Here is a 16338-nt window from a genome sequence, read left to right as displayed (position 1 = left end):
CACCTCTCCCTCCCCGACTGCTGCTCCCGAGCCGCTCTCGCAGAAATGTCATCCAGATGTTCAGCCTCCCTCCCCGCCGAGGGCTCCGCAGGGAGCTGCGCCAGCGAGCGCGAAGTCAGCAGTTGGCCCGAGCCCATTTCCCAGATGGGTGAGGGGAAGTCGGCTCTGTGCTTTCGCTCCTCTTCTCGGCCCGAACCTCTAGGCCTTTTCCCACGAGCAGCCAAGGGAGGGTAGGGCACGTGGCTCCCCGCACCCTGCAACACAGGGCTTGCATCTGAACTGAACTTTCCTGAGAGTGAATGCCGCTCCCACCCCATCTCACTCCAGCCTTCCTGGACCCTTTCTGAGAGGTCTGGCTTCCAGGTCACTAACTGAAGGGGCTGTTCTCTGTATCCCAGCACAGCGGTGGGTCACTTTCCGGATGAGGAAACTGAGGCATAGAGTTTTTTGTTGTTGTTGTTGTTTTTTTTAAAGAGCACACTGCTTGTGAGTGATGGAGGCGATATTTTACACAGGCTATCAAGTTTGGGTAGGCATTATTTTCATTTGCAAAACCAATGAGGAAACCTAGGGGTAGAAACTTTAAAAGTAACTTGCCCAAGGTCACATAGTTATTAGTTATCAGCTGTTGGGATTTGACCCAGGACATTGCCAGAGTCCGGACTTAATTACTATGCTATACTGCCTCTGAAATTTGAGAAAAAGTTTAACGTTTACTATATACCAGGCACTATTCTAGGCTCTCTGAATAATATCAGTGAACAAAACAAAACTCCTGCCCTCAGGGAAATTTTATTTTAGAGGCAGGGGTAGGGCAGTGGAGGAGGCGATAAACTAAATAAATATGTAAATGATGTAGTATGGTAAAAAGTGCTGGGCCAGGTGCAGTGGCTCAGCCTGTAATCCCAGCATTTGGGGAGGCCCATGTGGGAGGATTGCTTGAGCTCAGGAATTAGAGACCAGCCCCAGCAACATGGCGAAACCCAGTCTCTACAAAAAATGGAAAAATTAGCCCGGCATGTTGGCGCAGGCATCTATTTGGGAGGCTGAGGCAGGAGAATCACTTGAGCCAGGGAAGCAGTTTACAGGGGGCCAAGATTGCACCACTGCACTCCAGCCTGGACGACAGAGCAAGACCGTGTCTCAAACAAACAAACAAATGTGATGTGGCAGAAAATCAAGCAGGGAAGGAGGATAGGGTGTGCCTGGGTTGGGGGATGTTGCAGTTTCAAATAGGGTGATAAGGGAAGGCCTTTGAGCAGACAGTTGCAAGATAGGAAGGAAAATTATTGAAGTTATACTTTTTTGGACTCCACCTCTACCAAATCAGAGTCTCCAGAGATGGGGCCCTGGCATCTCTGTTTCTTTACAAACCTCACACATGATTCAGGTGCTCAGCAAGGTCTGGAAGCTACTACTGGGAGGGTACCTCTCTGCCCAGAGTGAGGACGATTTGCCTTCTGTTTTCAGCAAGTTGGGGAAGAAGTGGGGGTGAAGGTCTGGAAACTGACTATAAGGTGATGGTCGCATGCTGTGAGCTTACAAGAAATGGAAAAATCCAAAGATTAATCCCTTCTTCCTCATCTGGTGCCAAAGAAGGGAACAAGGGATTCATTGGAGCCTATATTTCATCTGTCTTGGATTTTTGGCAGTGAATGTTTCTTCAGATTAAAATCTAACAAAGTATTCTCACTGAGAAGCAAGTTACCAAAGGATCTTAGAGATAATCTCTAAAGTAATTACAAGGGAGGAAACTGATACTGGAAAGGGCTCTGCTCTGGCTACACAGGTAGTTATCAGGAGAGCTAAGATGAGAACACAGCTCTTCTGATATCCAGGCCAGCGCTCTTGCTGTCACAGGCATGCTAACACACAGTCCTATCCAGTAACATGTGTGATTGAACTGAGTAATGTACTGGATATTTAAGAAATGCTTGCAATCTGGTTTCAGGGGTGCTACTCCCACTTCCAAATCCTTGCTTTTAACCTGTGGCCATCCAGGCCTTCCCCTCAACATAATACTGGGAATGTTATTTGCTTTCAGGGCCATCAGCCCATCTCCTACGGATCTCAGCCAACCAGTGTCAGGGACCTGGCCAGTGATATTGACTTGGAGATCTCACATGAAGAGTCAATGAAGACGCAACTTAAATACCCCATTAGGCTGGGAATTTGTAGTACATCTCCCTCTGCCAGCCTAGGAGAATGGCCGGCGCCCAGTAGTATGTGCTGGAGATAAATACTCCAGTAATGTCTGGTGTCAGAACAGCATCTGGCTCCGCTGCTTGGCACTTAGGTGATTTTCCGCAAACCCCTTCTTTGTACCTCAGTGTGTTTTATTGTTGTGTTAGAGATACTACTGCTACTCACTTTGTGGGATTATTAGGATTTAATGAGATATTGAATATTTGTACTTTTGAAAGTTATTACTACTCAGCTATTTGATGTGTTGATTCAGCCTCTCTGTAAACTTTTTGAAGGCAGAGATTATGTATATTGCACTTTCCATAATTCATGGCAAACCATTTGCTACACCTGACTCCCTGTTTTCTCATCTGTCAAATGGAAACAATACCACTTATCTTGCTTCCCACACAAGGTTGTTATGCCCCTCACGTTAAGCCAATAACTGTGACGGCCTTCTGTACTTTGCAAAGAGCTATACAAGTGGAGGCATCAGTATAATTACTATTAGCAGTAGTAGTGCTTTGCACTTAATATATTGATGTATTTAAACAGCTACAAATGCAGACAGTTCCTAACGACCAAATTATTTTACCGTCTCGCAGGAGCAGCCTTGGCGAGTTTTAATAACCGGAGGTTGCTTCCAGATGTCAAGCAAGGCAGGTTTAAGAAAGATTCGGTAGTTTGGAGGACGGCACACAGAATCCAGGAACCATGCTGCGTACCCTTTAAAAATTGGGATGGAGGGGCGCGGCTGTTAGCAGGGACGCGGCTGGGACAGTCGGTTTCCAGGAAGTGACGTCAGGCGGCCGCGGAGATGGAGGATTTGCTGGACTTGGACGAGGAGCTGCGCTACAGCTTGGCTACCTCCGTGAGGACCAATGCGGGGGCCTTGGGGGCCAGGATTTGGCGGGTGGGGAGGAGCGACCCTGCTGGCCCCGACTTCTCTGAGGCGACTCTGGGCTGTAGGCCTCGAGCCGCGCCGGGTGAGGCCCAGGAGGAGGCAGCCTCACCGCCCCGCCCCCGGGCCACTGTGGGCTCCGCCGCTGCTGGCCTGGGGTTTGCTTTCTTTAAAATCTTCAAAAAGTAGAAAAGACCCTGTCCCCGCCGGCGTCTAGGACCGTGGGAAATTTCCGAGCCTTTCTCCGTTTTCCAGAGCCCCGAGTGCGAACTTCCCCAGAATAGATCGATCACAGGGTGATGGGGGAGCCCGGCCGGGGTCGCACTCGCTCCCATCCTAGAGTTTTTCCTTTGGGACACCTCATTCCAGAAGTTCCTGCAAAAGCCGCACTGTTTTATGTATGGAAGGGAGGCAGGCAGGGACGGCCTTTCTTCCCCGTAATCCCCGTGGGGAGATGGGAGTTACCTCAGTAGTTAAGGAAACCAAGACCGATTTCTAACGTGAGGGAGTGATTAGGTGCTCAGGCACTGAGGCCAGTTGGAGCGTAGAGCTGTTGCCTGGGTTCAAAAAAAACCTAAAAAACGATTTAACCTTTCCGAGCCTTGGTTTCCTTATGCCTAGAATGGAGGTGTTACAGTGAAAAGGAAATGGAACAATACATGGGAAGCGTGTAACTCAGTGCTTGGCATATGTTATCACGGAAGAGGTCAGAAGAGGTTAGCTACTGCTGCCTATGAGGCTGTGGTTTACCCAGCGTTACAGTTAGTAAATAATGGAGCTAGATTCAAGACCCAAGTTCAGTGTTTACCTTCCTCCTTTGTAACCCCCATCGGGACTTTTTATCTTTAAAATTGGTTAGGATCGCACTTACTAAAAGATTGGGCCCCAGAGCAAGTCTTTAGTTTCTGCTGTGAAATCTCTAAGTGTTTTGAAGGTCACCAGGCCTGCCGATACGTGAATGTTTTTTAGTACCTGGGGATGTGAATGTAGTTATTCATTCATTCAACAAATATTTATTGAGCCCCTACTGTGTATCAGGCAGTGTCCTAGGTGCTGGAGATACAGCAATGAATAAAGCAAAGTTCCTGCCCTCATGTGATTATGTTGTAGTGGGAGAAGATGGGCAATAAATAGACTACATTTGACATACACGAAAATCAGGCAGTAAAGAAGTTTTTCTTCCTTTTGGATCTATACAGGGTCTTCAAAAAGTTTAAAACCTTGAAATACTTAAAAATTATTAGAGAAACCACCTGTGAATAGCATTTAGCGACAAGATCATTGAATTTTTGTTTTAGCACAACCGCTATATGTAGGATGCTGTATTCAGATACTCAGCGCTATGACAAATGGAAAAGGGCAACCATGGCAAAGGGATGGAATTGTCTGCCTTGAGAAGAAAATAAGCTGTTTATTATCAGGAAGATTGTTTCCACCATCCCTGAAACCTAAATGACACTATAATTTGAAGTGTCAACACTGCACAAGAGTTTTTACGAGCTCTTCTGTAACCCCTCTCAGTTTAGTGGGGCAGTCAGTCCTTAGAACATCTTAAAACAAGTTTTAGCAGGGTATAGTGGAAAGCACCCAGGAAACCCAGGATCGGAAATCAGAAGGCTTTGCTCCTAGATTTATGTCAGCCACTTCATCACCTTCCTAGGCCTCAGTTTCCTCCTTTGTAAAATGACATCAGTCTCAGTTTGTGTCCATTATTGTGAGAATCAAAGGAAGCCACATTAAATGAGATCTAAAAGTGCTTATATTAATGCTGTTTTTTTTAAACAAAGTAAAGCAAAAGTATAAATATTTCAGCACCCAAGAGTCTGACTAAATAAAGTTTTGTTTGTGTGCTGGGAAGCCTTGGAGGCAGAGTCTCCACCGGAGGGCCTTGGGAAACACCTGCAAATGGTTTATTTGATGGCCAAGAATTTTGAAGTGCTCTGATTTCCAAAGATAATGTCTCAAAATTCTTGTACTAGATTTCCCTTAATGTCTGTAAAGGCAAACCCAGTTACTGTATATATCAGAGCAAATGCTAACTGTTTTCCAGTTGCCATGGAATTTAGGAATTCTTTCCAAAAGCCTGTTTGATAATGATTTTCATGCCAAGGTGCAGATTTGAAATTAAGCCTTCCTAAAATCCTGTGTAGGAACATGGGAGCCTTTACCACCTTCTTCTCTGACCTGTGGCATGAGGTCTCTGCCCATTCTAGAGGAATTTGTAACTGCATTTCTTTGGGTAGAAAATAGAATTTTCTTTTGCCATCTCTATAGTTGTTAAAAGAAAACCTTGTCCAGCCTGGGCAACACAGGGAGACCCCATATCTACAAAAAAATAAAATAAAGTATCCAGATACGGTGGTGTGTACCTGTGGTCCCAGCTACTCAGGAGGGCAAGGTAGGAGGATCACTTGAGCCTAGGAGGTGGAGGCTGCGGTGAGCACTCCAGCCTGGGCAACAGAGTGAGACCCTGTCTTAATTTCGTATTTTCCTATCAAGTAGAACTGACCTCAGGTGCTTTGTTTTAAGGGGTTTTAGAGGGTTTTCTAAAAACATGTCCAAGTAACTCAAATCCCATTCTCCACCACATCATCATAAATCCAGTCCTTGCTTACCTTCCCAGGATTGTCATCTTTTTTGTTTTGTTTTGTTTTGAGATGGAGTCTTGCTCTGTCACCCAGGCTGGAGTGCTGTGGCACAATTTTGGCTCACTGCAATCTCTGCCTCCCAGGTTCAAGTGATTCTCCCTTCTCAGCCTCCTAAGTAGCTGGGACTACAGGTGCCCACCACAACGCCAGGCTAATCTTTTGTGTTTTTAGTAGAGATGGGATTTCACCGTGTTAGCCAGGATGGTCTGGATCTCCTGACCTTGTGATCTGCCTGCCTCGGCCTCCCAAAGTGCTGGGATTGCAGGTGTGAGCCACTGCACCCGGCCGGATTGTCATCTCAGTAGTGGCCCAAATGACATTTGGGTCAGCAGTGCCTTCTGTCTCTCCTTACAGAGGGCCAAGATGGGTCGCCGAGCTCAACAGGAGTCAGCGCAGACCGAGAATCACCTCAATGGCAAGAATTCCTCTTTGACTCTGACTGGAGAGGTGGGTGCTAAAAAAAAAAAAAAAAAAAAAAAAAAAAAAAAAAATCTGAAGAAATGCTCTTTAAGAGTTAGTGATTCCTTAATGACCAAGGATTTGATATTCCATATTTCTTCTCTTGAATGCCAACCCTTTCTCCTGTCTTGATTTGGGAATTCCCTTCCTTGGCATTTGTCCTTGTAGCAGGAAATGGAAGAAGAACTTTTTTTCCTTGATGCCAGACTAGTTTCTGTGCATTTCCTTATATTCTTAATGTAGAACTTTTTATGTTAGCTGAAGCAAGGGACTGGGAAGTTTCAAAATCCAGTAGGATTCCAGGTTTTTATTTCTGCTGAATAAATGCCAGTGAGACAGACTGGTGACGTAAAGTTGGATTACACAATTGGACATTGCTCTCAGTGGTGACCTGCGCTTTCTACAGTCTTCCGGCAGGAAGCAGATCATTTACTGGCCTTGCTTTCCTGGAAACTTTTCCGAGTAGCCTGGAATTATGGGAAATGATCCAGCTTCTTTGTGGAGGGTGGGTAATTCTGATGAGCAATACTTTTTACTGCCAGGGCACTACTTTTGGCAGCTTACTCAGAGCCCCTTTTTACCTTCCTCTGTCCATTTGAAAAAACTTTGCAAAAGTCAGCCTCAGGGTCATCCTCTGCCAGAAGTTAGCTCTTCTCTAACCTCTCCAGGCTGACTTAGCAGTCCTTCCTCTCACTTCCCATAGTACGTATTGTAGAACATATGCCATTTTATGTGAATTGTCTTTTTACATGTCTGTCTCCCCCACCGGACAGTGAGTTCCCAGAGAGCAGGAAACCTGGCTTCTAGCTTGCTGGCCCATAGTAGGTTTGCAACAGATGAAGGGACCCATGCTGAGAAGCCTAATGGGTCAGGCAGGTGCATGAGCAAATGAGCCGGGTACCTGACATGGACACACTTCACTTACATATCACATAGGTAGGAATATTCTTCATTTTCATAGGAAATGCATTCTCCACCACTTTCTTAAGCTCTCCACAAGGCCTCGTCCATTATCTTTCATTTTCTCCCTTTAGAAATGTGGGTATGGAGAATCATTAAGATAACATCTGTGCTGGCCTAGAAAAACTAGCAGCTGACCCCTTGGCATCATTGCCTGGAAGAAACTAGGGTAACGAGTTAGGGCAGGGGGACTGGGAATTGGAGGCCACATGACCCCCTCTAAAGGGACAACCGCTACTTAGCCAAAGCTGGTTGATGCTGTAGAGAATACAGGCCCAGTATTGCCAACTATGATTCTTCAAGAGATGCTGGCAGTCTAAAATTTTATGTGAAAGCAACACATTTTTAGAGGTTAGCAACTGATTAAGAAAACCTAATCACCATACGGACCGGATATTAAATCGTCATGTGGGCTGGATTTGGTCCAAGGATTGTCAGTTTGTAACTGCAGCCATGGCACCTCCATTATGATACTTATTACATTGTATTCTAATTGTTTACATACCTGGTTCTCTCATAAGATATGAGCATCTGGAAGGCAGAGGTTGTGTCTTATCATTGTACCCTATTATCTGTCACAGTGCCTGGCAGAATAGGCCTGCAATTGTTATTGCGCAGGATGAGGTGGGGTCAAGTACATAGTGTGTGATGTACTTACACATTAGAAGCTATGTAGAAGTGTTATGGGGCCTGGGGCAGGGAGGTTGGGAGGTGCGGATAGTGGAGCATTGGAGGCACAGTTACGAGAGGTGATATAAAGTAGGAATTTGGTGAAAGAAGATATACCAGACCCAACCCTGGATCTCAGGGAGCTTGAACTGCAGTGGTGTATGTATTTAAAGAGAAAATGTGGAAGCACATAACTGAGCTGATGGAAGCTAATTCTTGGCCTCTGGCACTTTACACTGTTCCACATGGGTCCAGGAGGATTAATTCCAACACCAGATCATTCATTCATTTACTCAACAACTATTTATTGAAGCACACAGTAAGTGCCAGGAACCATTTCGCAGGGTTGGCATATTTCAGTGAACAAAAGAGACAAGATCTCTTGCCATAATGGAATTTACATTCTCGTGATCACTGGCAACCAGGAAGACTGATTAAAAGTCTACTTAAGGCTAGGCACGGTGGCTGATGCTTGTAACCCCTGTAACCCCAGCACTTTGGGAAGCCAAGGCAGGAGGATTGTTTGAACCTAGGAGTTCAAGACCAGCCTGGGCAACATAGTGAGACCTTGTCTTTGCAAAAAATTTAAAAATTAGCTGGGTATGGGTGGCATGTGCCTATAGTCCCAGCTACTTGGGAGGCTGAGGCAGGAAAATTGCTTGAACCCGGGAGGCGGAGGTTGCAGTGAGCTGAGATCTTGCCATTGCACTCCAGCCTGGGCAACAAGAGTGATATATATATAAATATGTAATTAGCAATAAGAGTATATATTTTATGTATATATATATATAAATATTAACAAGAGTGTATGTGTGTGTGTATATATATATATATTTTTTAAAGTCTACTTAATGGTGAAGGAGGTTATAGCCACCTATGGTAGTTAGGTGAATGAGCCTGTGATGACCTGATTAGGCCTTGAAGCCTTATATGACCCCCATACCAAATCAGCTCCTGGGCTGGGGTCAGTGGGCCCTGCTTGCCTACCACCCACTTCCCCTTGGCTCCCATGTGAGAATCATTGCTGTGAGAATATAACTCCATGGTCACAGAGTGTGATGAACCCTTTCAGGGTTTCAGCCATTCAGTAATACCTACTTATTTCCAGGTTTACCTTTTTTTTTTTAACTCTGTGCATTACCATTTTTCTGGGAGAACATGATGAAAAGTCATTCTGCTCTTCACCCAACTGTTGCCTCTGAAAGCAAGATGCCAGTTAGGATTCCAGGATCCCTTTCTCCCTGGGCTAACTGGGGTTTAAACAGTGTGGGCAGCCTCCCACGGGGCCAGATGCTCACTGTGCTGTGTGGGACTTTTTGGCTGTTTCTTTCTAAAATTAGATCCCAAGACTTGTGTGTGTGCCCATTTACATTCCAATTCTATTACTTGATGTATTTATTTTTGTCCTCTTGCTAACTATATTCTAGGATGAAGATATCCATGCAAATGTAAATATGGTACCTGGGAGCTGTCAGACATGCTGGAGTTACTTTAGACTTAAGTGGAAATTAGTTCAAACACATGGTTATTTTAAAGCAAGGTAGTGGAGTTGAGAGCTCTGGTGAAGGAAGCAGAAAGAACACAGGGCTTTGCACCAGAGGACTGGGTGCTAATTGCGTGGATTGTAAGTCCACTAATCTCTCTAATTCTCCATTTCATTATCTGTCAAATAGTGATAGTAATACCACCAGGTTGATATGGGGGCAAGTGAGATACGCGTTGAGAAGCTTTTTAATAAACTGAAAAGCACTGTGCAAGAATTCATTCAATAAATTGGTGAATAAAGGCGTATTGGGACAGCACTTTGCTGCTTTTATTAAAGGGCAGCGAAGAAAGAGCATGTCAGCCAGAGTCTCTTAGAACTGATTTGGAAGTCTGTTCACAGGCTACTACTCATTTATCAATAGGTTGGCTAGTAGTTATCCAGAGCAGAGGGTTTTTTTGTTTGTTTGTTTTTGTTTTGAGGCAGGGTCTTGCTCTGTCTCCCAGGCCGGAATGCAGTGGCATGATCATGGCTTACTGCAGCCTTGAACTCCCGGGCTCAAGCGATCCTCCAGTCACAGTCTCCTGAGCAGCTGGGACCACAGGCATGCACCACCACGCCTGGCTGATTTTTTTTGTAGAGATGAAGTCTTGTTATGTTGCCCAGGCTGGTCTCAAACTCCTGGCCTCAATCGATCCTCCTGCCTTGGCTTCCCAAAGTGCTGGGATTACAGGTGTGAGCCACCACACCCAGCCTGGAGAAAAGTTTTTTTGCTTTCTAGTTGCAGCAGGCATTTCTTAAGAGTCTGTAAAAACACAGGCCTAGGAGTCATACCAGCCTGGGCTGAAATCCTGGCCCTGTCATACATTAGCTTCTGTGATACTGAGTTAATCTTGCTAAGCCTCATTTTCCTGTTGGTGAAACAGGGATAATAATATTCCATACTTCATAGGATGGCTGGAAAGAAAAAGTGATATACCCGTAACTCAGTCTGACACACAAATGCTCAGTATGTTGCCAACCATTATTATTTCTCTAGAACTTGGGCATTCTTTTTATTCCACCTTAACCTTCTCTACTGAGGTTGAAAGCTGGTGGCCTTCAGGCTGAATTTGGCCTATAGTCATGTTTTATTTGATCCATACAGGGTTAAGAATTTTTAAATTTGGTTCACATTTATAAATTAGGAAACATAATATCGAAATTCAGATTTGGGGCTTCTCTTTAAAATCAGAAGCCCTAGCACAGTGAGAATGCTGGGTTGACATTCCCACATGGTGGTAATTGGCTGGAGCTGCAGCTGCTGATAGCTTACATGCATCCATCCCTCCCCAGTTAACTGCTTAGTACTTTGATACACCTGGTCAGATTTACTCACATTTGATCTGCCTGGTTCCCATTTCCGTTTGAATTTAAAACTCCTGTCTTTTAGGATGGATTGATTTTTCAAGTGGCCTCCTCTATCTATCAGTATGGAATTTGGCTGCCTACAACAGAAACAACTCCAGTACTTGAATCAAACAGGAGCAATTTTTCTTTCACATAGCAAAGAGTCCAGTGGAGGGCAGAGTAGAGTGGGTGCAGTCACTGGAGCATGTCCTGCATTACTCTAGCTCCTTCCAGCTTCCTGCTCTGCTATCTGGAGCTTGTGACTTTTGTTCTCATGGTTGCAAGATGGCTAGTCATTCTCCTGGGATCAGATATGCATTCTAGGTGAGAAGAGAGGGAATCGTTGAAGAGTTCAAGGTGCATGCCAGTAAGAAGGGTGTACCCCTTCTTATCAGGAAAACAGTAGCCAGAGACCTCACTAAGGAGAGCTCTAGTTGCATTTCATTGGTCAGAACTGGATCTTACAGCCACACTCTCAGTTTCAGGGGAGTTTTTAATGGGCACATTACCACATCATAGCATCGGGGTTTCTTGGTAAGGGAGGTGAGGAGAATGGCTCTTGAGTAGGTGTTCAAAAATGATATGTCAATTTAAAACAAATAGAAATTATAGAAAGGCCTTTTCTTTTTTGTAGCCCTGGGTATGAAAAGAAAATTATTTTAGCTTAAAAAAAATTTATATTCTTCTCCAGTTTTTATTTTGGAGTTGAGTGAAAAAAAATTGTATGCCCTAAGTTCCAGGATATCTGATTGAGTGGCCTGAGTGAACTCTCTTCTTGCTCTTTTCCTTCTGATTGTCTCCATAACCACTTAGGACATGGTGCCGGTAGGATGCCTGTGGTTCAGTCCAGGTAATTAAACTCTTCTTCCTGCTCTGAGAAGAGGAAAAGTCTTCTTATTTGCTTGGTCATTCGATACATTTCAAATCACTTAACTGTCTAGTTTTAAAATTTACCAGAAAGATGAACTCTTTGTGTAATTTTACTAGTTTGGAGTAGATTGGAGTTGTGTCTACTTTTTTAGGGTTGTTGTGAAGATCAAATGAGGTAATGCATGTAAAGTACTTAGCACGGTATCCGGCACACAGAAAACCAAGGAGAAATGGTAAGTACTAAGAAAGCTTATGACTCTACATTTTTTGGGCGGGGGGTGGGGTGTACCTGTTGCAAATCAGGCTTGGATCACTAGAAGCATGGTTCAGCTAGCAGTTCAGGTTGGAATTATAGGTATTGAGGATTTTGCTGGAAGATAGTTCTATGATGAGTGTCTACATGTCTGTGATGTATAACTTTCTCTAGGGAGGATGAGTCTGAGAGTTAAACCAGATTTCTCTGCCTGAGCCTTGACCTTCTATTGATTCAAATGATTGTGTCCTCACAGAACTCTTTTAAGGACAGACCCAGACGCTTTCTACCAAAAAGTTACCTTCTACTGAGTTTGGGCAAAAGTAATCTTTGGCAAAACCTCTCCAGGGCTAGCTCTTCTTTTGGATGAGCATTTCTTGCTGGGATCTAGACCTCTTTTTGGCTTAGCTTTTATTTAGCAGATTGTCCTTTTAATAATCATCATCATAGCTTACATTGGAACAGTTGCTAGCTATCTGTTCATTACATGCAGTGTCCTAGTTGATCCTTATGGTAGCTCTTGAAGTAGGTACCCTTATCATCACGTTGTATTTGTGAGGACATGGAGACTTTGAGAGTCTGGGTAACTTGTCAGAAGCATTCAGCTAATCTGTGACTCTAGTTGAGTCTTTCTGACTCAAGTGCCTAACCTCTCCTACCTGCTAGATGGGAAGAAGCACAGACCTCCCAGTAGAGAAGAGGATTTTGGAGAGGGCGGAGAGACTTAGGGTCATTCCCTCAGGGTCCTTTTGGAATGGGAGTAAGTTCTCACTTGATCACCCTTATTTGTTCAGTGGTCTAGAGAAGTGTTGGAGTCACAGCTGTTCCCTTTCTCTCCCCCCATCCCCTTGGTGTTCCTCCGAGGACGCAGAACTGAAAGTTAGCCAGATTCCCTCGCAGGAATCTGAGAAATGCTGCTGGGCTCATGTTCCCAAATTAGGCCAATTTCCTCATCCCCCAGCAGCCTCACTCGGCCGGAGCTCCCTTGGCACTTTGCATTACGTCTCTCGCCCTCCGCCTGTCCCCTTACTGGTCTGCCAGCCAGGCAGTTATTTTCAGCCCAGTAGGGTTATCTGCTGACCCTTTTTGGTGACATTTTTCTTCTTTCTCACAAAAATAACTCTCCTGATTGGTCACATTTTCCAGCGTTTTTCATAGCCGCTCTCCAATCGGCTGGATTGAATGATGCTTCTGATAACGTTGCCGAAGAGGGATGCAGGGAATTTGATATGGAGTTGTTCATAAGGAATGTGTTTTCCACACTTCATATTTATGTCATGCTTGGCATGCTTTGGTTTTGAACTCTCCCTTGGGGTGTGCAGATGTGCATCGCTGACCCATCCCTGGGGCCGGCCGCTGTGTGGGAGGGAATGTCATCTCAGGGTAGAGCCTGCAATTGGAAATCAGCATCTTGAGATTCTCCGCCAGCACTGGCTCTGGCTTTGTCAAAGGCTCTTCAAGTGCCCCAGGAAAACATGCTTTCTTGCTGGCTTCTGTAAGACCCAGAGTGCAAGTTGGTGCTCAAAGAGCACTTTAAGATTCTCCTCCTCACCTATGGGGAGGGTTAAGTGAGAAATATGTGTCAAGAGCTTAGCCCAGTGCACTGTAAGTCCTCTCTTGTTGTCATTTTCTATGTAATCTGAGAAGTAGAAAAGATGATCGTTTTGTCTTTAATCTCAGCTCTGCCAGTTGCTTGGTGTATATCCCGGGTGTGTTACTTAACTACTCTAAGCCAGTTTCCTCATCTGTTGAATGGAGATGATAGTAGTGTCTATCTCACTGGGTTGTTAGAGGGTTAAATAAAATATATAAAGCTCTTAGAGCAGTGCCCAACACCTGCTAACTATTATTGTCCTTATCTGTATCACACGAGAATTAGAATGTATTATCAATTTATCCTAAATATCAGTTCTGTCCAAGATACAGAGTTATTCATATTTCATAGACTAACAACTGGCCCTTATGGCAAAGAAACATTTGGGTGAGGAATCCTTTCAGTAAGAATTCTCTGTGCCACTTGAGACCCATTTTATGTGTCTCTCGTAGTAGCATTTCTGCCTATGCCATTGGCCAGTTGTTTACCAACACCTTTCCGTCAACAAAATGCAACTCTGTCTGAAGGTTGACAGTCTTTCCGAAGAATAATCCTTAACTGCAGACTTATATCATTTTGTTGTTCTGGGGGCAGATGAGTAGAAAATGAAGAGGGCAGGAGTGACCTTGGTGACCTCAGTTACCTTGGAAAAAAGGAAATATTCATTCATTTATGCAACTTGATTGGGAGCTTTCTGTGTGCCAGGTATTGTGCTTTGAACTTGGAATACAATGATTAACCAGACATGCTCCTTGCCTTCTAGAACTTTGACTTAGGGGCTTGCAGAGAAGTGTCAGGTGGAGGTGATTACAGAAGATGTGAGAGTAAACACGTTGAGCCCATTTTATTCTCAGGGATATCCAAAAAGGTGGTCCAGGAAGAAATCAGGTTTGAGCTGAGAGACTTGAAGGATGAGTAGAAATTAGCCAAGAGAAGAGGGGGAAGAATATTCCAGGTAGAGGGAAGAGTGTGAGCCTAGTTCTGGAGACGAGAGAGAGCATGGCGTGGTGGATTTGTTAGTGGAGCAGTTGACCATACAGGTGATAGAGGGGTGGTCGTAAGTGACTTTGTATTTGAGACCAGCCCCTTTTGCCTTCCTTGATAAATGGACCAAGTGTTTGAAAACCAGCCCCTTTGCCTTTTCACAAATGACCCATATGAGGTCAACATTTCTAATATGACGCTGAAATAATTGGTAATGTTATGAGAGCTAAACAGTAAGCTTTCAGTATTTTTAGCCTTGTCTTTTATTGCTGCATCTTCAGTGCAACCACTGTACTTTCCTCTATGCATTTGTGTTTGCTGGTCAAGAAAAATCTCCGAGGTGTGCTCGAGGATTTCAGATTCTATTGTAATGTTGGAATTTGGTTTGACTCCTTTTTGGAGTAAATAGACCACTGGCTGTGTTCAGAAATCTTTTTTTGGTATGTGAAACTTTTCATGGGAATGATACCTTTGTTGTAATGAGAACTGACTTCTATTTAGGCAAAGTGCCCAGAGCAGAGACTTGTCAGGATCTACGGCAGTGAATAGAATTCTATTAGAAAATAAAAGTGTTTGTTTGGGGGTGGGGGTTGGGGGGGAATTAGAGGAGTGATTTCAGCCACTATCATCCCACCTGGGCTTCAGTAGTTGCCTCATAACTGGTCCCTCCTCTTATATTCCCACTGTCCTGCAATTTTAGCTGGAGTGGTCTTGTAAAAATGTATATCAGTCATTTCATAGTCAAACCCTTTAATGGATACTCATTGCACTTAAGATAAAAAACAAAAAACAAAAAACAACAACCCCAAATCCTTAACTTAGCCCTGTGTCATCTGGGTCTTCTCTGCATGGCCAGCCTCATTTCACACCTGTCAGCTATTGTAGTTGATTTAAGTGAGGTCACTTTATTATATGCGCTCGTTTCTTTTTTCACATTTTCCTTATCACTTCAATCACAGTTTGTAATCATATGTTTGTGTCCTTATTTAGTTTCATCTCTCTGACCACTTGCAAGCTGCAGAAATGGCTGTTCTCCTCCCTGGAGACTGGCACTTTGTAGGTCCTCAGTAAGTGCTGGTTAAATGAATCCTCAGGTGTGAGGAGTGGGGGATGATGTATTCAACCTGGAGGAAATGCCCAAGAGGCTTTGATGTGTGGGACTTGGGTATACCAGGCTGTAGGCTAGAGCTGGAGATTTGGAAGTTCTTAGCATTGAGGTGCTAAATGGAAGCCCAACACTCTTAAGAGAGGGTTTTAGAGTAAGAGGAGAAGGCTTCTGACGGAAGTGGAGGAACAGACAGAAGCTGAGGACCACTCATGTTCAGGAAACACACAGCCAAAAAATAGCTTACCGAAAGAAATTGAGGAGTGGTGGCCAGGGAGGAGAGGAGAAACCAAGCACCTGTGGTGTCCAGAAGCCAAGATAAGTGAGAGTGTCATGATGGACTGAGGGGTCAGCAGTGTTTGATGCTGCCGAGAGGGTCCAGGAAGGGAAGGCCTGAGCAGGTCCTATTGGATTTAGCAGTAGGGGTCCCTGCAATTTCGGGGAGCAGTCAGAGAGGGGGCCATGTGTGCCTGGCACAGTACACACTGAGTGAGGTCTCAGTAAATCCTTGTTGAAAGAATTCAGTGACTAGGCTATGACATGTACTCTGGGGCTCAAGCAATCCTCCCCCTCAGCCTGCCAAGTAGCTGGAACTATAGGCATGCACCACCACACCAAGCTAATTTGTTTTTATTTTTTGTAGAGACAAGGTCATGCTATGTTGCTCAGGATGATCTTGAACTCCTGGCTTCAAGCAGTCCTCCCACCTTGGCCTCCCAAAGCTCTAGGATTATAGGCGTGAGCCACTATGCCTGGTTCCGACATCTCTTTCTCTTTATTTTTTTCCTCTCTCTTATTGAACTTCCTCTGTTTTATCTCTACTATTTCTCTTTTTCCTG

General features: G+C 44.5%; 1 protein-coding gene across 2 annotated transcripts in view; it reads left to right on the top strand.

Annotated features, from left to right (window-relative positions):
• Positions 1-2967: 2967 nt before the first annotated feature.
• Positions 2968-16338, top strand: part of IFT43 (intraflagellar transport 43) — a 95814-nt gene continuing 82443 nt past the window's right edge. For both annotated transcript variants that reach the window (XR_004028023.1, XM_030803993.1), the window contains exons 1-2: positions 2968-3055; positions 6088-6180. Coding sequence is in view for 1 of the 2 variants with exons in the window: in XM_030803993.1 (XP_030659853.1) it covers positions 3002-3055; positions 6088-6180 (147 nt within the window). In the remaining variant the exon portion in view is untranslated. The remainder of the gene's footprint in view (positions 3056-6087; positions 6181-16338) is intronic.

Source organism: Nomascus leucogenys, chromosome 22a (assembly GCF_006542625.1).
Source record: "Nomascus leucogenys isolate Asia chromosome 22a, Asia_NLE_v1, whole genome shotgun sequence".
NCBI lineage: Eukaryota > Metazoa > Chordata > Mammalia > Primates > Hylobatidae > Nomascus > Nomascus leucogenys.
The sequence above is the reverse complement of the archived record's forward strand: the minus strand, read 5'-3'. Positions and strand labels throughout refer to the sequence as shown.